Here is a 20566-nt window from a genome sequence, read left to right on the forward strand (position 1 = left end):
AGGCAGTCGAGAGTGATAATGTCCCTCCTGAGACTCCTTTTCTCCAGGCTGAACACTCCCTCAAATGCTCCTTACAAGACTTATGCTCCAGACCCTTGATCAGCTGCCCTTCTCTGGACACACTTCTGCACCTCAATGTCCTTCTTGCTGTGAAGGGCCCAAAACTGAACACAGGATTCATTGTGCAACCTCACTAGTGTGAGTAGTTGGGGAAGATCACTATTCTATAGTCCTGCTGGCCACCCCATTTCTGATTTAAAATATCTTGTATGGTCTTTTTTCAAACACTTCAGTACCCCTCTATATTAATAAGATCCGCATATTAATCATGAAGACTCCCAGATTCTGAAGGATTTGGACACAGAATCAACCCTTATCTGTGTTGCGACAGCTCATACCAAATATAGAATCACAGAATATGCTGAGTGGGAAGGGACTCACCAGGATCATCCAGTCCAACTCCTGGCCCTGCACAGGACGCCCCAAGAGTCACACTGTGTTCCCAAGAACATTGTCCAAACACTTCTGGAACTTTCTCAGGCTTGGTGCTGTGACCATTTCCCCGAGGAGGGTGTTTCAGTGCTTAACCACCCTCTGGGTGAAAAACCTTCTCCTGATCTAACCTAAACCTCTCCCGACTCAGCATTGCGTTGTTTCCTCCAGTCCTGTCACTGGTCACCAGAGAGAACAGATCCGTAGCTGTGCTTCTGCTTCCCCTTGTGACAATGTTGAAGATCCCAATGAGGTGTCCCCTCTGTCTCCTCCAGGCTGGCCAAGTGACCTCAGTTACTCCTCCAGACATTCCACCATCTTTGTTGCCTCCTTTGGACACTCTCTAATAAGCAATATTTTTAAAAGAAGAAAAAAGCATTTATCATGTGGACCAAGTTGAATAATTTTGCTAACGACAAGTATAAAAGCCTTTCTAAAGGGGTAACTAAATATTATATAACTATCTATTATATAAAGAAAGCCGTTCAGTCCTCTGCAATGAATTTAGATTGGTGGCTTCTGGTTGCTAACCCACAGACCTGTACTAATGTGGCTTTTGGAAGTAAACTCCTTATGAGTTTACTACTGGGACTCACTTTTGTCTGTCCTCATGATTGTCATAGCAGGTGTTGGTAATGTGAGATTTTGGAGAAAGCACTCAAAACTACTGCAAAATACTCCAGTAACCTTCATTCCAGATGAAGGTAGAAAGGCATGTCCAGAGGTCTGATAAGAGATGTAATTCTGTTCACACATTAACCATAATTAGATAAATATCTTGGTGTTTGTGAAAATAATCACTGGTGGAATAGTTAATGTTTAATTGATATTGCTGTCATTGCATTTTACAGCTCTCACTTCTTCAGGATGAAAGGGTGTGATTCCCATGTTCAGGTTACCAGACCCTCTGTTTGATTGTGCTTTGCACAGAGCATCTCAAGTGTTGGAATCCTATACTCCCCAAAGCAGTATTATGGCACCAAGCAGCTGACACTGAATTCCTGTGCTGATAGGCCTGTGCATATAACAGGATTTGCTGACTTTCTTACACACAGTTTGCCTACTTGTTCTGGGAAATCTACTGGCTGTCCAATTGCTGCCTCCCCACTTTTGTGTGCCTTTTGGGCCTGTGGGGCTGGCTGAAGTGAAGTCAGTTTTCCCCAGAGCAGCCCTCAGTGCTGTGCTCTGTACTGGAAAGGAGTTGGTAACTTGTTGGTGCTTGCTGGGACAGCATCACAGGTGTATCTCCAACATTCCCCTCTCACCAGTAGGCTGAGGGTGGGCAAGATCTTGGGACAGGACATAGCCAGGACAGCTGACCCAAACTACCCAAAGGGATATTCCACATCATATGACATCTGCACAGCAACAAAAGCCAAGAAAAAGGAGAGGAAAGGGTGAGGAGAGAGGGCATTTGTTATGAAATTTTTCTTGCAGAGCAACTGCTATGTGCACTGCTTCCCAGGAAATGGCTAGACATTACCTACTGATGGGAAATAGAGTGTAAATCTGTTTTCCTTGGCTTCCATATGCAGTCTTTGCTTTATTCAACTGCCTTTATGTTGATCCATGAGTTTTTTCCATCTTGTTTTCTCCCACCCCATTCTGCTGAAGAGTGCCAGAGCAAATTGGTGGGCACCTGATGGCCAGCCAAGATCCACCCACCATTAGCCCAGTGCACAGAGTTTTGTACCAGTAAACTCCGCTGTGAAAGGATGGGTTTTGCAATAAATACTCAGAACTGCACAATCCATACAGATCCAAAGATGAAGAGGTGTTTTGTATTAAGGCTGCACTGGGGCACAGTCTGGCTAAAAGCCTGGAGGAGTTCTGGTAGCTTTGCCTTGTCTTCCTCACACAACTCCAATTTAGAGCATTCTGTTCAGATCAGTGGCCTGTGTCAGGATTTTTATGGGAGTCTTGCCTCCTATTCTATAAGTCTCATACACAATCACTCAGTATTTCTGTCTTCAAAGAACAATAATAAAAATGGAAGAGTAATGCCACAAAGAGCTGTTAGGGACCTGACAGGGGTGAACTGGAATTAAAAAGTACAATATCTTTGGTCTACAAAACTGTGTTGAAAAATGGTTAAGGTTTTCCCTAGGAAGACTCTTGAGTATAAAATGATTGCTTTTTTTTTTTTTTTTTCTTAAATCTACTTACCATAGTTAAGTGAACAAAAGGAAACCACTGTCTTTCCATGCCATTTCCTGTGCTGAGAAAGTCTTTGTTACACACTACTGGGCCCTCCTGAGAATATTTTAAAATTATCTTTTGATATACGGGCTTCCAACATCTCTTCTGCCTCTGTTCACGTTCTTACAGGAGACAGACAAGATTTTTGAGGAATGTTCCTATTAAAAGGGGGGGTCTTTCATTTAGTACAACACTATTACAAGTGTTTTTGATCTGCTGTCCTAACAAATTCCTCTTGTTATTCTCTAACATAAATAGTGTTTCACAGTTATAGGTAAAGCGTATGGCATAATAGCTGTACAGTCTTGGCAAGCACAGAGTTGACAGCACTAATTTGCACACAGAGTTGAGGATAATGGAATATAATTAATGTTCTTGCATATATATGTAAATATAAGCAACTGTAAAGGAACTACTACTGAAAGTGTCTTGTACAAGTAGTTACTGAGGTAAAATAATTATGTGTATTTGAAGTATCAGCATTCTTTTCAAAACAGTAACTCTAAATTCAAGTATCAAGTCCTCAGTGACAAACAAGGCACAGCTCCCAATATGCTAATGAACAAATATGTATCATCATCCTTTTAGAAGGGACCACTTTCATTCATCTTTTGTCTCAATATTTTTTTAAATGTTGTTTCTGGTGAAGCCATGATCAAAAGCAGTTCATTAATACTTTTATCAGGTGGAACTTGTGAAAAAAAAAATCTGTGTTCCTGAAAGTCAGTTTGTATGGCTGGGAACTTTGAGCCTCATAGCTTTTAAATCCATTTGACATTTCTTTTGTAAATGACTGGTTTTGGTTCTCATCTGTATGATGCCTGCATGGTGGATATGTCACATATAATTCTTCTTCTTTTGTTTGCCATGGTACCTAAATATGCTTAGCATTTTTTAGACCCTGTCCCTTCTCCAGGAAGGCCCAAGTACAGCTGGAGAAGAGTTCCTTTAGCAATATATTTGCTTTGTAAATATTTTTTACTTTCATACCTTATTTAAAGATTCCTTTCCACACAGAGACAAGTATTTTCAGACCAGTCTGCACTGCCTAAGGCTGCATCCAACCTGCACTGCTTTACTTTGTGCTAAAAATAATTAAATTAACCCTATTCTGCATACTTCTGCATACTTATAGTGGACCTATAGTAAAGCAAATAAAGGCTCTCTTTGCATTTAAGCATTATCTTTCTGGGCTGAGAAACATGGTATCAGTCACACAGGAGACCTGCTCTACTTGATCTGCAGGGACCTACTTTTTTGTCCCCCATGGCAGGCTTACATCTCCCTAAGTCTCATAAAATCTGTTTTTATTGTTGTGCAACCCTTGACCACAGCTTAAATCTCAATCTTAATCACCTATTTTTTACCCCTAAAAGGCTGCATAAAACCAGACTTTTGGCAGCACTTTTACTGTTCCTAGATGGAAACAATTCACATTATCCCTCTTCCCCCAGACATTACTCTAGCTGCTGAATTACGAAGGAAAATACTGAGCAACCTGCTTTTTTGTTGGTCCTTCTTCCATTGTCAGTCTGAGTGCCCCTAAGGTACCCACCACCTCTGCCTTTCAAGTGAGGCAGCAAACACCTCCCTCCTAAAGGGAGCTCATCCTTCCCTAGCTGGCTGAGGGCTCACACAATGCCAGGCTGGAAGAGCTGGAGATGCACGGGAGATGCACTGGAGATGCACCAGTTGCCTCCTCATGGACCAACTCTCCCGTCCCACCCACACAAGGTGGCACTGTTGGTTTTCACTGTAGTCATGTACTCTTCCACCTCCCCAACACTGACACTGATTGAACTTAAAGGGTGTGATTTTCAACCTTCTTCAGTCTCTGAATCCCTATGCTTTTCCTAATTGAAGAGTGGGACTAGTCAGACATTTAACATGGGGAGACTGCTTTGTAGGTCTTGTTTTTCTGCCTCATTCCTAAAGTCACCACAGCAGTGCCCTACAGACCCACGGGGCTGTAGATTCTGTGCTGCTGGTAAAGTCAGTGTCTACTAAAAGCACAGCCTTTGAACAAGCACAAGTAGAGATTCAGATCTTTTAAGACTATGTAAAAAAACCATGGTAGAATAGAAATGTTTATTCTTTTAAAAATGATAAATACCTTGAATTAAATTGCATAAAATAATTCCAAGTTGCAACTGTGGTCAATACATCAATTAATATATAATCCACCCGCTTTTGCTGTGCACCTCTATTACTGCTTTTATCTTCCCTATATACTATTGCTTTCTGATTATGCATATTCTCAAAAAACTTGCTTAAATTTGCTTAGGAGAGGAGTTTCAACTTGATCTGTTTCTTCTGTGCACAATATTTTTCACTGACTCTGCCACTTCAGCCCATTTAAAATTTCTAGCAACTGAAGAGAGAGTTTGTTTGCCAATGAACATGCAAAGAGCTGTTTAAAGCTAAGCTGAAAAGCAAGTTACAAGGGAGTTAGCTATCCCTCAAAACAGTTACATTTTCTTGACACCTACAACACTCAAGTGATCTTTAAACATTAAAAGTATTGACCAGCTAATAGTTCTAAGACTTCTACATTGCCTTTCATTCACCTGGCACCCACGTGGCTTTAAGTGTCTTGCCCAACCTTAAATTAGGCCAGTTGAATTTGCCAACACAACATAACAAATTACCAGATGATTATAAAATCTATTTGTGATCAAGGGCTCTCCTTTGAGGAAACACAGCACTCCCTAAATAAGGATCAAATCAACAGCAAATATGATTGAAGTCAGATGAAAGTGACAGTAACTGTTAGTTGAACACAAAAGATGGATCCTGATAAAGAAATTGAAAGCAAAGAGTAGCAAATGGTCCCTTGGTCCATATATCCAGGATGAGTCACATACACTGCTCCTCATTACCTTACCAAAAAATCACTTTTCCCATGCAAAAGAAAAACTTGTGAATTTCAAGTGAAAAAGAAACAAAATGCAGAAAAATATTGTTATTCCATCCCTTTTCCATTTTAAAATATACCATCTTGAACAGAAAGACAGTGCTACTTGTCTACTGACAACTGGTAGATGAAGAAGGAGACTCATTCCCTATTGCTGGCTGTCAGTTTCTTTTCCAGTTTAAATTCCAGAAAAGTAGATCTTCAATACATAAAGTCAGAAGTCTTCAGAATAGAACACGAGTGTCAGATTCCTAGAAATAAACACACAATTTCAGCAACTTCTACTATGCCAGAGTACAAGAAGGACAATTATTTCAGTATTAAAATAAATCTTTTAAGTTCAATCCTCTAAGGATAATGAGACAAAAGGGTAATGTATCTATAAGGAGTAATATCCCACAAGTAAACCTTTCCCAGGAAAATGGCAGTGAAAGGCCCAGCATCCATGTCTAAAATCTGGCAGAAGAGGCAAGACACACCCCCTCAGAATGTGTTTCTATTGTCAATGCTGTCCCTCACTCCCAGCCACAGCAGTCAGAGTGGTCCTGGCTACTCCCCAAGTCATATTTCCCATAAGGTTCTCCAAGTATAGCAATGCTCAGCAATTATTAGGAATCCCTGGATTTCTGTCACTCTCCCTTAACAATTATGCTAGGTTGATGAAGCACTCTGAAATTCTGAGACCTCCCAAAATTTCAACCTACAGCTTTCTGTCTAGTGAGAGACCTTCATGGGGCCCCCAAGTAAATCAGGGACAGAGCTAAAAAAGAAATCTAGAACTCCTTAGGAACAGTAGGGGTTCTATATACATATTCTGAAAACACAATCTTATACTATTTTAAACTATCTATTTATAAAGTCTTCATGGATCTTTAAATATGAGAGGCACTTCAAAAATTAGCTTGATTTACAGACATTGTTTATCACGACTAATCATGCAGCATTAGAAAATCAAACCAATAACCATTAGCAAGTACACAGTTAACCATCAGTTTAACCATTAGTTTTAACAGCAGGAGAAAGCTGCATTTTGACTCAGTGCTTGGAAGTTCACTGCAGTCACAGCAGAGGAATTGTGCATTAAAATGGCAGGCAAGGCAAAACCCTTTTTTTCCCCAGATCGTTTCAAGAAGGGTTAACCCATCATAGTGTTATTATTGCATGTAGCAAGAAACATGAGAACTAAATCTATTAGTAGGTCTACAGCAGTCTCATAAGTCTTGTGATGCATGAACAGTGTGATACAGTCTTGTTCCACTGACCCACGTGCATCCCTGCAGGGGTGTATTCACCCAGATGATTTACAAATATGGAATCACTATCATTTGAAACAGATCAGTGATTTATTAATGCAATGTATACAGATCCAGCTTTGGGAAAATGAATCTTCTTTCCTAATCCAACTTAAACACCTCATGTTGTGGCAAATAGAAACCTCACTAATATACAACCAGCATCAGCTAAACGCAGCTAATGAAAGCATATAAAGCGAGGTCTGTCCTTTAATCGTTATTACTATTAGAGCTGCTGGGAGGACCCGAGGCCACACTGCGGGCTCAGCCTAAGAGGCTTTCGGCTCAGCACGCCCCACTCAGACAGACGAGCGTGTGAAAGCCTGCCCGCTGCTCCAGGGCGAGCAGCGGCCCCGCCGCCCCGAGCGCGGCTCCACAGGTCCTGCTCGGCGCCGGCGGGGTCGCGCCTCTCGGCGGTAGCGGGGCCCGGGAGGGATGCAGCCCCTCCTGCGGGTACCGCAGCCCCGTCCTCCATCACTGCAGGGACCACCCGGCCTTCAAGGCCCCGGTGCCCGGCCTGGGCGGCGGTAGCGGAGCGGAGGAGGGAGGGCTGCTCCCGCCCCGCTCCGCAGCGGCCCCGGCCCGGCCCTTACCGATGCACCGCACGTAGTGTTTTGCAGGAAGTTTCCACGCTCCTGGGTTTAATCCGCGAAAAGCGGGGCTGGAGAAGAGCGCGGCTGAATAGCGATGGAAAGGGGCGGGCGAAGAGGTGGAGGAGGAGGCGGTAGCAGCAGCGGCCGTGTTTAATTTTTTAATTAGGGCGGTTTGAGCATCTCCCGGCGGGGTCGCATCGCCGGGCGGCGAGGGGAGCCCGAGCGAGCTGCCCCCGCCGCCCGGGAGCACGCCGTAGCCCGAGCCGCCGGGACTCCGGGCTGGGCTTTGGACAGCGGGAGCCGGAGGCGCGGAGCTCCGCGCTCCGCCGCCATGGGCAGCGCGGGCGCGCAGGACAAGGGTTCGTAGCGCGGGCGGCGCGGCGGGGCCGGCGGGCGGGGCGCGGGGCTGACCTTGCGGCGCCGCCCGGCCCGGCCCGGCGGGGCAGGGAGGGACGGAGGGAGGCAGCCGGGGCGGCGGAGGGAGCAGGGCAGGGTAAGCCCTAAATCTGCCTTCCCCGGGGTAGCGGGGCCGGTGAACGCGAAGGCTGGGCGCGCCATCCTACAGCAACAATTGCTTTGCAGGTGCTCGGTTTCTCTCAGCCTCCATACCCTGGGAAGCAGGCAACACTTTTCCACATTGCCAAGTTAAGGATGATGCTAGTAAACGTTTTCTTTTCCTGCATTCCTATATTATCCAAATCTAGACCACGTATACGAATTCACAACACAGAAGCTCTTGTCCAGTGAAGACTCCAGGCTCATATATATTTGCTACAGATAAAATCTTAAGTTGCAATTCCCTGTTGGAAGGCTGGAAGGGTCACAGCTCCGCTGCTGCTTCATTGCAGGGGAATGCTGTTTATGTGGAAATGTGTTGCTTGCACCAAGTTACCATGCTGCATAAAAGAGTGTAGGGCTCTCTTTGCAGAGCAGTAAGCCATGACTTCATTTGCTGAGCATCCATGTCCTGGCATTCTTACCCTCACCTCCCTAAATGTCTTAGAACCCATACCCTAAAGATACACTGTTCTCCCCAGCAATTTAGAGAAAACAGGCACGCATTGTGCACAGGAGTATGACAAGTCGGCTGTGTGGTCACAGTGCTCCTTTTGCAGCATTTCTGGCCCTGTGTTACTAACTCAGGTAGCTCAGAGTCTTCAGAGAATTCCATATTCATGCTGATTTCTATTTCTAGTCTACTTTCTAGGACTTCTCCATTGTTAATCTTTCCATCTTGCCACCTATTACCAGTTTCTGTAATAGTATTTCTGGAATACAGTTTTGTTTTCCTGAACAGATAGGTAATGGCAAATGAGGTGCTTCCAATGCTACCAGAGAATGCCTGTTTATATGTCCCTTTCCAAGTTAGGTTTGCTGTTACTCAAGCACAAGCTCAGGACTGAAGCTATTCAAAGTACTTTCAGAATAACCACATCCATGAACCAGCAGCTAGGCTGTAGACATCCAAGAAGAGAACAGATGGCCACTAATGTGGTCAATTTTGTTACAAACTGTCATTTAGGAAGTGAGGTTTTATGCACCTGAGGCTTAGTCATGCCAAGAGGATGAATGCTCCCAGCTTGAGATCGTGTAAAGATACTAGTTTCCTGAGTACTGAGCCACTAGAAAAAAATCCCGTAGGGGGTTCTGTAAGAGAAGGACTGAAACCCAGAACCCCAGGAAGATTATCCTGCTTACTTTCTTGATCTTCTTAAATCTGTCTGTAAACCTGAGAGTAAAGGCTAGATCCAAAAAAAATATGACACTCTGTCACCCCAAACCACCAAATAGCTGAGGCTGGGATCTTCAATCCACACCAAACACTGGCAGAGTTGGGCTGGTGATTCTGCTAGAGAAAAAGAATTTTCCTTCCAGCTGCCTCACAATACCTAGTGCCCGTGGTGTTCCCTTTCGTCCCCCCATAGGTGCAGCCAGCACCCCCAGCTCATACCTCCATTTTTCTTAGCTCAGAATTAGCTATTTTCCTCATTCCTATTTTCTTGAGGATTCTGATTGTTTCTTCTGGCCTCAGGAGGACTTCCAGTGGCCTTCTTTTATTTCATAGCAGGATGTTAAGGAGCCTTTCTTTTTGCCAGTGTTTATATGGGTAACGAGTCAAAGGAGGAGAAGAATCCTGACCTGTAAAAAAAAGATTGAGCTCTGTCTGGGGCTAGCCTTCACAAAATGGCTCTGCAGATTATAAATGATACAATGCCTGTCCCCATGATGCAGTCCTAAAGGCTATCTTTGAGGATTTTGGGATCCAGGCCAGGTTAGTTAGCATTCAGAGTCTTCTGACTCAGGACTTTGACAGATACACTGCAGCAAATGAAAAGGTATCTGACTAACTGGGAGAGGACATCCAACCTGTGTGCAGCACTAAAATGTGAAAGCAATAAAAGGTACTCAAGATACCATGGGTTTGGGGATACATAATTAGAACAAAATTTCCTGTGAACTTTAAGGCTTCAATTACAGCTTCTGAAATTCAGGACAATGAACAGAAGAACACAAAGCTGCACATTAGAGTTTCCCAGAACCAATCCCCCCCCACCCCAGGCAAAATAGTTTTCTCCTGCAGCTTTTTCAGGCAAACTTTTGTTAAATAAGACTAAGATATCAATTTCTCTACATTTCAGCATAAATCAAGCTTTGCACAGAGATTTGTCCCATAATGTCTCCTGACAAGCACATAATGTACAAACAAATCTCATCTAATTCCAGTGTGTAAGCTGCAAAATTACTAAGACTGGAAGTCATATTCTTAGGAAATTACTCTGTGGTGAAGAAATGTTATGTCAAACACAAACCTATTTGTCTGGACTCAGCTCAAATTCAGGGTTCTCCATGGCCAGCCTACCCCTAACATTCTTCTCAATGTCTTTCAAGAGAGCAACTGGGATTTTTGGGTCTGGCTTTTCCAGGTAGTGACTATGTATCATTTTCCTGTATAAGCCTTGCTTTTAATTTTTATAACCCAGTATCCCAGGACTTTTGGAAAGTACTTTTTTTTCCTTGACTGGCTTTTACTCAAATCAACTGACTTCTAACAGAAATTTGTGATATTTAACTTTCTGTAATTTTTTTTTTCCTGCAGAAGGTCAAACTTAATAGAAAAAGTGGAAGTATGCCCAATGAAAATCCATATAGCAGGTGGGCTTTACCTATGATGTATTTTTCAGAAAATAAATATTGCTTGTTGTTGACATTATTTCTAATTCCTATAGGCTGCATCTGGATCTTTCTTCCAGCTTAGCAGGAATTAAACAGCATGACCCAAAGAGCAGAATATAATTCAAAACAAGGAAGGATCTCATACACAGGTCTATAGAATAAACAGAACATAGGTTACTATGCTCTGGTTAATGTGCAAAGACTAACAGGAAACATTATATAATATCTACTGTATTGAGCTTTATTGAAAAAAAAAAGACATTGTGTTTTGCCCTTTTGCTCCTTGTTCTAAAATTTTTGTTCTTTAGGATAATAGTCAAAAATGCCACAACTTTTGAAATGAGAAAGGAGACACCAAACAAGAGAAAAGTTCTGTCAATTTCTGTCTGCTTGGGAATACGAAAAGTTATTTTTACTTTTTCTGTTATTTTTACTTGTAGGCTTACTCAGAGTATGGTTCCTCTCAGCCATGGCTGCAGTACAGAGTAGAGATACTGGAACTCCCTTTAACCTGGCTGAGCAGTGCAGGTACCTGAAGCAGTGTAGCCATGGCAGCACAGAGCTCTGAGTGGCCTAATTACTCTGCCAAGAAATAAATGGATACTAGCAATTCCCTGGGGAAAAAGAGGTTGAATTGTTAACAAAAAGAGTTTCCCCTGAGGCACATTCATTAAATAGGTGTTAGCAAGAGCCAGAAAACCTCAAGTTCTAACCTTACAATAAAAATGTCTTTGTCCTTTGGCACTTTTGATGTCACAACCTTCCAATTCTCCCACTGTCTATAGATACAAAAGAAAGATGTGATTCAAATATTTGATGGAAAACCTAACATAAAGCAAATGATCCCCACCCCCAGCTAAAATCTATAGGTAAGATCTCCTTAGAAAGCCAAATACAAGAAGTTTCTCCTTCCTGGAAACATGCAGAGCTCTCCTGGTGGCAGCAGTAGGGTGGAGCTGCTTGAGCATCCTGCTTCCCTAGGACACACATCAGGGTCAGTCCCTGAGCAACTCGAGGAGCACGGGCAGATCTCCTGTTTACCGTGCCCGTGAAAATGGCAGGGTATGTATGGTGAAGACCAAGAAGAAGAAAGAAATGAGAGCAAGATTTATGGGAAAGGGATTTAATTCTGTTATCTCTTTTTCCACCAATCTTTGCTCATACACAAGAGTGGATGAGTACAGAGAAAGGTGAAGAGTTTTTATCTGTCTGCTCACTTTCTTACAAAGCTCAAAATACACCCAGCATTTTTTTCTGAAACTGGAGCCCAAGACTTCAGTAAAATTGCACACACAATCTTTTATTTTACAAGTTGGATCTATTTAGGTAGACTCTGAGCTAAATCAAATGAGTAAAATCCACATTATTTAGCTGAAATTGCCTTTGAGGTCAATGCAAGTTTAAGTAGCTTAAGCACAGAGATGTAAAGCTACTTCAGGAAACATACTGGGTTTCTGCATATTGAGACCTTAGAGAGTATTACCAAATCATGATCTATAGACTTGTGCCCAGTCTGACAAAATGCTGTTTGCAACAACTGAAATTCCTGGTTTGAGGAGACAGAAAGCCAGAAAATTGTGAGTTAGCTGTCTCAAAACAGAGGCCAGTAAGTGCATGGTGTGTAGAGGCTAATAGTTGCCATTTTATCACATTAATTTAAACATGAAAAAACAACAGGACACTACTAAAATCCAAGCTGGTTTTCATTTTCAAATGCTCATATGTTACAGCTCAGATATATGCACCCCATTTAGAGCTAACCACACTGATTTGACATTTCCATGCAGGCAAAGAAGCAATAGAGGTGAAAATCCCTCAGAGCCACCAGGATGTGATGCCCAATGATGAGCAGTAATTACTGCAGCAACACTTCAGCCAGTATGAGTGTCAACGAAATGTCTGCCTTCCCTCTGACTTTAGAACAAAAAACTGGCTTTGCCTTTGTGGGGATTTTGTGTGTTTTCTTGGGACTTCTAATTATCAGATGCTTCAAAATCTTGCTAGACCCCTACAGCAGTATGCCTTCTTCCACGTGGGAAGATGAAGTTGAGGGGTTGGATAAAGGAACATTTGAATATGCTCTTGCATGAAAACTCACAGAATATCCTGCCTTAAATTTGATGTTGATTTCATTTTGGAAACCAACTGTTGTTACATTTGTTATACATACCTGCATTTTGGAGATATGTTGGTGGCATCCATTTTGTTAAATAAATATTTGTTGCAAACCCAAAAGGTACTTCATGTTGCTTTTATTTGATGAACAGAAGAATGGTAGATAAGAAATGGCTAAAAGCAAACAAATACACAAAATATCACTAGAAAGGTACCATGGCCAGTATTTTAAGGATCAATGATATCTAGCTCTTCAGAGGAGGATCTCATGTCTACTGTGTCTCATGACAGGCTGAAGAAAAAGACAGGCTCATGAATGGTGAATGTTTAAGTGGTAGCCCCCTGCCCTCCTCATCCAGCTCAATTTTATGAAACTCAGTGTATGTATGTACTTGTACACTGAGGATGCAAAAGTGGAGGACAACAAATGGTTGTGGCTTAGAGGAGGTGCCTGCAGGAGGTGTGTGTTTATGTTTTTATTCCACTTGGTTACAGAAGATGATTCACTTTAAAGTGGAACTTAAGCTGTCTGCTTAACAGCTCCCAGCAATAATTACACCAGTCTGGCAAGGTCACAGCAGACACAAACATGCTGGTTACCCAATTTTACCCAGTCCTCAAGGAGGGATGGGGTCCAGAGCTCTGTACACTCCATCACTCTCCACAGCTGATTCTTCTGCTTGTGCTCCTGCAGTTGTGCAGTGTATGATCTGAACTGTCACTGATGAACTGATCATGGGAGAACCCATCAAAGCAGAAGTGGAAGAGCAAAAGCAGAGATTCAAGTCTGGATATTCAAGGTCACCCTCATACACACAGCTGTTTAGCAAGTGTGACAGTACTTGACAGAAATTCAATTCCGTTTTTAAGAGACTGGCATTAGAATTTTAGGCACTGTCACTTTTGCTAAACAGATCTGTTTGCAGTGAGGAGCTAAGACAAGGAGATCAGTTACAGCAGTTGTTTTCTTTTTCCTGTATTCTGAAAAATACATGTTATTCCTTTTGCCCTATATACTAGGCAGAGGCAGACAGTGGAACAGCAGACCTTAAGTAAAATACTCTATTGTACAGAGAAAGACATTAATCTCCTGTCTGAAAAATACAAGAAATCAACAGCCAATATTAATCTACACTGGTCCATTTAAATTATAAAACATAAAAAATTTTGTGAATGTAAAGGCTTTCAACTGCTTCAGATTAGACATAAGAAAAAATTCCAGACCCTCAGTGATTCAGTATATTGCATTTATCCTAGTTAATTTAGCCATAAAATTCAAGGTAGATATCAGTACGATGATTCATGTGACCTGTTATTGCTGGATAGGATCATCCACTGCAGAGACCTGACATGGCCATTTTTTTTTATGTACATCTAATCAGCACAGCTGAGCTCTGGGCTGTCAGGTTAGAGTGCTGAAGGTACTTAAGTTATCTGGGTTAAATATACTTATCTCTAAACCGCACAGCAAACACTGCAAACATATCCAAAGAACCCCAATATTGTCTCATTATTTTTGGTTTTGACCTAATCTATTGCTGGAAGCAAATTATCTAATTCCCTTCTAATTACAAAGCTTCATCATTTCCTGCCTGCTCTTTTCTTCACCACAAAAAGACTAGGAAGTCAGCCTTCCCAGAAACAATACAGAGAAAATAAGTTTTCAAAGGCTTATTAAATATACAGAGTAAAACTTTAAATAGGGGCAGAAGTAAATGGTTTAAAACTGCATGTAGGACAAGAAGACCCCCCCCAAAGAATGATCCCACTGACTTCACTGAATCTTCTGCATAAAATGCACTGAGCAGATCCTGTCCTGAACTCTTGTTATCTCCATGACTATATATGCAGAACTGAGAGATAGAGAGAGTATGATCTGTGCAGAATCAGGCATAGCAGGGAGGGAAATGGAGATAACAAAAGCATTTTCAGGCCCCCTTAGAAATTTCACAATGCCATAAACCCAGTAATTGTAATGGATAGGTACATTTGCTGGTTAAAAGTTAACAAGCTAGAATGCCTTTCTAAATCACCATCTAGAAATGTTTTGAAAGAGAGGGATTGGATGGTCTACTCAGTATATTAAACAAGAGAAAAATCTGGCCAATGAGGCAAAGTCTGTAATGCCTCAAAGAGAGGGTCACACTATATACAAGAATAAAAGAGGCAGATTGTCCTTCCAAAAACACAGGATTGAGTGGTAAGTTAAATTACCCTGAATAAGGTAGACTTGATTATATATGCAAAATGCTGGAAAACTAAACACAAAGTTAATGGCAGATAACAGTTCAGAGTTCTCTGGAAATACATTGTGAAAACCTAAGTATTATTTTCAAGAACAGCAGAAAGGTAAGAGATTTTACTTTTCCTAGCAAAACACTAATATGGAAATAGGACTATGAAATGACAGAATCATTTTACTTGGCAGCAAACATTTAATTGTCATCAAAGAATCAGGATTTCATTCACTCATGGAGATGGAAACAAACATAGCTTCACTGACCTTAATGATAGAAGATTTGCCTTTGCTTCTTCAGGCCTGAAGATGAAACACTTCTTTGTAACTTTCAAAGGCTGAAGGAAGCAAAATACTATGATCATAAATGTGTAATAATAATAATAGCCAGTAGAGGTAAAATAAACTAAATAAATGTAATATGTTGCTATGAGTCTTATACAACATTAAGCAGGAAAACTAACATAAATATGCAGTGACAAAGAGGTGTCTTAGCAGAGAAGTGACAGCAGAATATTACCTATAGCTGATGGAAGAAATAAGAAAATATACTTCAGCTGTAACTCCTACTGAAGATGGAAGATATCTGATTACCAGTTCTTCAAATTATAATTTGGATATGTGATTTTAGAGAAAATTTACATTGTTGAACTATAAATATTGATGCCGTGTTTTATCTTTCAGTGTCAAAGGGCCAAATCATTGAGACATTTAAACTGAAAAAATCCTAGGGGTTCATCTAGTCCAACCTCTTGCAAAAATATGGAACTTTTAAAACATGTCTGTAATGAGCATATTTTTCTAGATTTTCATATATTGGTTTATAAGAAATATTTTGTTTCTAAAACTTTATGCTTTTACAAATGCTTGCAGAGTTTCAATGTCTAAGCATGCTCTGGTTTAGTGCCTTTGAACAAGCTGGGCTACTACTGAATTATACAAGTCTATACAACCACATTTCCTAATCTCCTTAGAAATATGTTTCAAGACAAATGATTGCCATCATTTCAAGAGCTTCAGGGCTTTCTAAGCCACACTTTAAATTGCTGCAAAGGTACTTAACCTACTAAAGGCCTTAAATATACATACCCCTCTTCTCTTGGCGTTTTTGTTTGCTTGTGTGTTTTCTTTGAGGAGATCTGTGTGGGAAAGAGGAGGTGAGAAGCAGATTATACAGCTGAGTGTTCACTTCTCTATGGGCTGTCACTCAGGGGGACCTAGACAGGCCAGCAGGAATCTCATGACATTCAATGAGGACAAATACCAATCCTGTACTTCAAACAGATTTAACATCTGTACTGTACAGGGAGCAACTCTCCTGGAAGGGATTGCGGGAGTAGGCTACAGAGGAGTGAGCCCCATGCTATCCATGTGTTAATTGCATGATCATGCTCCAAGCTTGTGTACATGGATGCTCACCATGTCACCCTGATCTTCTGTGGGTTTTCATAAAACAGATTGAAACTAGAGGAGTCCTTGGCCCATTTAACAGCTCAGGCCTTGTCCTCCTCTGGAGCTTGTACCCAAATACTCCTGGTTTGGTTAGGGTGTCAAGTGCATCAATCACAGATGGAACATCTCCACAAGCTCTTGTCTTTTCTTCAACTATGTTTTTACTCAACAAGTCATAGGATGACAGTCCCATGGATAATTGGTGAGGCAGGAGAGAGGGGAGACCTTGTGGTGGAACACTTATCTAACCATGCAAGATAATAGAAAATAGTTTATTTATATCTTTTATAGCAGTAAGCCAGCAGCCAACATCAGGAAGACTGCTTAGAAATTCAAGAGAAAATTCTCAGCCCTTCATTACTTGAGAAGCAAAGGTCGATATGCAACAGCACTAAACCCTTGGCTGTGTCTGCACCTGTGTGGCTGCAGCCACAGAAGAGTACACGGATCAGTGACCCAAGTCTGTAGCATCCCTGAAGATGTCAATGAACAATGCACCAAATGTATTCTTGGATCCAAATGCAAATCGGTTTCAAGTTAACATAATTAATGAAGACCATGACAACAATGAAACAACCCAAGAGGATGTAGGCTCTGACCCACCACATTATGAAGAAACATCTTTCACTGATGAAACACATAACAGACTAAGAATCAGTTATAGACCAGGAAAAAGAGAATTATATGACAATTTCCGGCAAAATGGGGAGAAAACAGAAGCTAGTTTACATCCCTATGACACTCACAGTAAAATGTATTATCTACAAACTTTTGGCCATAACACAATGGACCCAGTTCCCAAAATTGATTATTATAGAAACACTGGCAGCATCAGTGGAAATAAGCTCAGCAGACCAAGCTTATTAGAAATTCATGAACAACTGGCAAAGGTAAGTGAAAAGGAAAGATATAATTTTTCTCTATTCCATTTCCAGACTGTTAATTCTGTTTATTAAGAGAAAGTCCTTAAATTCACGGACCTTGCCCAAGAGAAGAAGTACAAGTAACTACTTACCATATTTCCTTTGGTAGATGCAGTTTGTTGTCTGCTCTGTACCCTGCTCAAATATTTTTATTAAAAGGAAATTGCAATGTGCTTGATAAGCAGAAAAACATAGCTTAATCTTGTCTAGAAGTATGAATCTACCAAATCTCTTCTGTTTCACATAAGAGTTAGGATGGCAGATGGTGAATGTCAATTCATACTTTAACCAAACTACACAATTCACACATTCTAAACTTGAATTTTACATCAATGCATACTAATTTTTAAAAGATTCCTCCATTTTACTCATTAACCAATATAAGTATTATTAAAGAAAAATATGTGAAACAAATGCAATTTCAGTTAATCAGATGTCCAGAGCACTACCTGTTTGTTGCTGTAACAAACCCAAACAGCAAGAAAGAATCCAGAACAAGGGTGTTGAGGGATAGCAGACAACACTTCTCAGGTGCTGATTCAATAAACAAATTTGAGGTTAATATACACTTATCAGGGCAGGGCTGGAAAGAGAAATATCATTGCTATAGTTAAATTGCGACTAAAAGTGTCAATATGCAGCAAAATCTCCCATTCTTTTTTTGAGTTAGGCAATTGTGAAATGAGAAAACTTGAGAGAAAATAAGCTCTCATCCCTATTCTGCTCAGTTCTTCCTACTTCTGAGGTCTGAATAATTTGGACAAGCTTCTGATTTTTGAATGCTTGTCCAGATCTTGTTCAGATTTCTGTTCTCTGGCAATTCTTCTTTCCTATGGAGGGTTAATATAAAGTAATGAAATCAAGAAAAAAATATAGCCATTAGTCAATTAGGAGTTGATTCTTTAGGATTCTATTAGGGCAGCTTCCTAGTTTTGGCCTGACTTTTATTAAGCTTTATTTAAATTAAGCTCTTCATAGGCCTGTGTAAAATGGCTTAAAAGGACAAACATTTCCAAAGATTAAAACAAAGCAGATGTGAAAAGGGAAACATAATAATTTAGTACCCCTACTCATTTGTACAAACTGCTACTCAAAGGACTAAACACATTTCCATACTCAGAAGAAATATCCTCTTATAGAAATAATTTATTTCAGTAGTGGCCAGAAAGGAGTAAAACTGCATCTCGGCTTTGAGCATAATGCTGAATGAACATGTACTGAACATCAGCACATTAAAAGATTTTCAGTTTTGATGGTAACCAGAAAATTCTGGGTTTTTTACTGTTGTATCTCTCAATGGCCTGCATATTTTAAACAAAATATATTTTTTAGGGTTTTTTTAAGGCTTTCACTTAAAGATGATTAAAAAGAAGGCAGATTACATCACAGAGTAAAATGAAGAGAAAATTGTTTCACATGTTGGGACTGTTAGGAAAAAGAGAAAAAAGCGTAATCTAATTTAGAGATTTCCAGAGTTTTTCCAGTATCCATCTTACAGAAAGATAATCTCATGTCTTTCAAAAAAGGAAGGTGAATGTCATAGGTAATAATGGGATTTTTGTTACACTGGCAACCTGCTGTGCCCTTTTGTGGGTTGTGGCCCTGGTCTGGGAGCACAACCACAGTTCTGGAACAAATGATGCCCCATTAGCATGGCTGGAGCCCGTTCCTGCCTGTCCCATGATCTCACTTGCTGACCTTGGACAAATCACTTCTGTCTGCAGAGCTTTTGCTGGAGAATGAACAAACACGAGGTCACCAAATAGGAGCTTAGTAGGGAAGGGAATGGAGATGTCTGAGAAGGCAGAGCTCCTCTCAGGAGGCACAGGCTGTGCGTGCCTTGGACGGGGCACCAGCCCCCGGCAGGGAGGGGAGGAGAAGCCGCACTGAGCGTGGACAGGAGTCACAGTAATAGCTCAAGGTGCACTTCTGAAGCAGATTCTTTATTCCTTTTTGACTTAACCACTAAAATCTGGGTTTACCACACCATACCCCAAGGCAATCCCACCCCCCTTGCCCCAGCTTTGAAACTTAAGTTTTTGAAGACAACTGTTCTGTCAGAGCCCATTGCAAGATTCTGATAAGATGTGGCATATGTTTGACTTCAGATTGCTAAACATCACATAAGCATTCCCATTGTGCTTTGATGCTGGGCTAAACATCAGAAGATAAACATTAATATTGAATACATTTTTAATATGTAATTTTTGAAATGTCAGAATGTAAGACAGGCTGAAAGGAACTTCAAATATCTAGTTTCCACACTGCTGGAGTAAAATGTGTGTCATCTTTTAGCAAGACATGTCAGTTTTTGCAGACATTAAGCCAATTAAATCCCTAAAAAATAGTCTAAGTGCTATTTTACAGCTGATGGCTGGTGATAATTACTTGGGCTTAATATTTACCCTACATAAGAAATAATCTAACCTTTCTTCCTCTTGGCTATTCTCCACACTTGTTATGGAGTTTTGATGAGCTCATCATCTTTAGCCCCAGGAGAGATGAAGACTAAGCCATTCTGAAACAAGGAAAGGAAAATGTTTGGGTTAGTTTTTTGAGTTTTTTTTAAAGCAGTTGTTTTTATTTTAGTAACTTTTCAAAATGTTCTGTCAATTTATTCCACATCCTTAATGCATGAGTAGCACAGGTACAGCTGCTTGGAAAATAACCAATCATTCACTAAAGCACACCAATTTAAAATGCATTTATGGAAGGTTTAAGGCCATAATTTATGATAACGGCTTGGAGAGGACAAATTAATTCAAACTACAGAGGAAACAACTTGTTTCAAGTACAAAGACCAAGCCCTTTTAATTTTTTGTCTTTGAAATTCTAACCACTGTAGCAAAAGCTTGTCATATTATTCTGCTAATCTTCCTTCATTGACTTCAATCATTTATTATATTTTGAGCAAACACAGACATTCTTACCCTTATTTCAGGGTAAGAATTGTCAAAATTATCTAAGTATCTCAAAGGAGCTCAAAGTCACAGGCTTTCAACACATCTTGTATTCCCACTTTTCTTTGGGCGAGCAGGGAAATAGGCACCAAGTTTAGCCCATGTCAAAACATATTATCCAGTCACTTATTTTTCAATTGTGAGCAAAGTCAGGATTTACTGTGTCAAAGGCATTCTAAAACTTCTAAAATTACAATGAAATTAAAAGACAATTAC

General features: G+C 40.7%; 2 protein-coding genes and 1 long non-coding RNA gene across 5 annotated transcripts in view; 2 read left to right on the forward strand and 1 right to left on the reverse strand.

Moving 5' to 3' along the window:
• Nucleotides 1–4765: 4765 nt before the first annotated feature.
• Nucleotides 4766–7685, reverse strand: LOC110474240 (uncharacterized). The gene is made up of 2 exons (XR_002466044.3): nt 7491–7685; nt 4766–5856 (listed from the first exon to the last, which is right to left on the reverse strand). It is a non-coding gene; the product is annotated as an uncharacterized LOC110474240 (long non-coding RNA).
• A 27-nt stretch (nt 7686–7712) lies between these two features.
• On the forward strand, nt 7713–12899 carry CTXN2 (cortexin 2). 3 transcript variants are annotated; one of them, XM_021537488.3, is made up of 3 exons: nt 7743–7849; nt 10588–10643; nt 12452–12899. In XM_021537488.3, exon 3 carries the CDS (start codon nt 12506–12508, stop codon nt 12752–12754), a length of 249 nt encoding a protein of 82 aa, XP_021393163.1. In that variant the 5' UTR covers nt 7743–7849; nt 10588–10643; nt 12452–12505; the 3' UTR covers nt 12755–12899. The 3 variants fall into 3 exon arrangements, with proteins under 3 accessions (XP_021393164.1, XP_021393163.1, XP_077642026.1); XM_021537489.3 differs by lacking the exon at nt 10588–10643 and having other exon boundaries at nt 7713–7849; XM_077785900.1 differs by lacking the exons at nt 7743–7849; nt 10588–10643 and adding an exon at nt 10659–11192.
• A 4036-nt stretch (nt 12900–16935) lies between these two features.
• SLC12A1 (solute carrier family 12 member 1) overlaps nt 16936–20566 on the forward strand; it is a 41776-nt gene continuing 38145 nt past the window's right edge. The window contains exon 1 of the mRNA XM_077785901.1: nt 16936–17357. Coding sequence (XP_077642027.1) covers nt 16947–17357 — 411 coding nt within the window. The 5' untranslated portion in view covers nt 16936–16946. The remainder of the gene's footprint in view (nt 17358–20566) is intronic.

Source organism: Lonchura striata, chromosome 11, assembly GCF_046129695.1.
Source record: "Lonchura striata isolate bLonStr1 chromosome 11, bLonStr1.mat, whole genome shotgun sequence".
In the NCBI taxonomy this organism is placed as follows: Eukaryota; Metazoa; Chordata; class Aves; order Passeriformes; family Estrildidae; genus Lonchura; species Lonchura striata.

Bases quoted from the DNA above. Each gene is read 5' to 3' on its own strand.
- CTXN2 (XM_021537489.3), top strand. From the start codon at position 12,506: ATGATGAGCAGTAATTACTGCAGCAACACTTCAGCCAGTATGAGTGTC.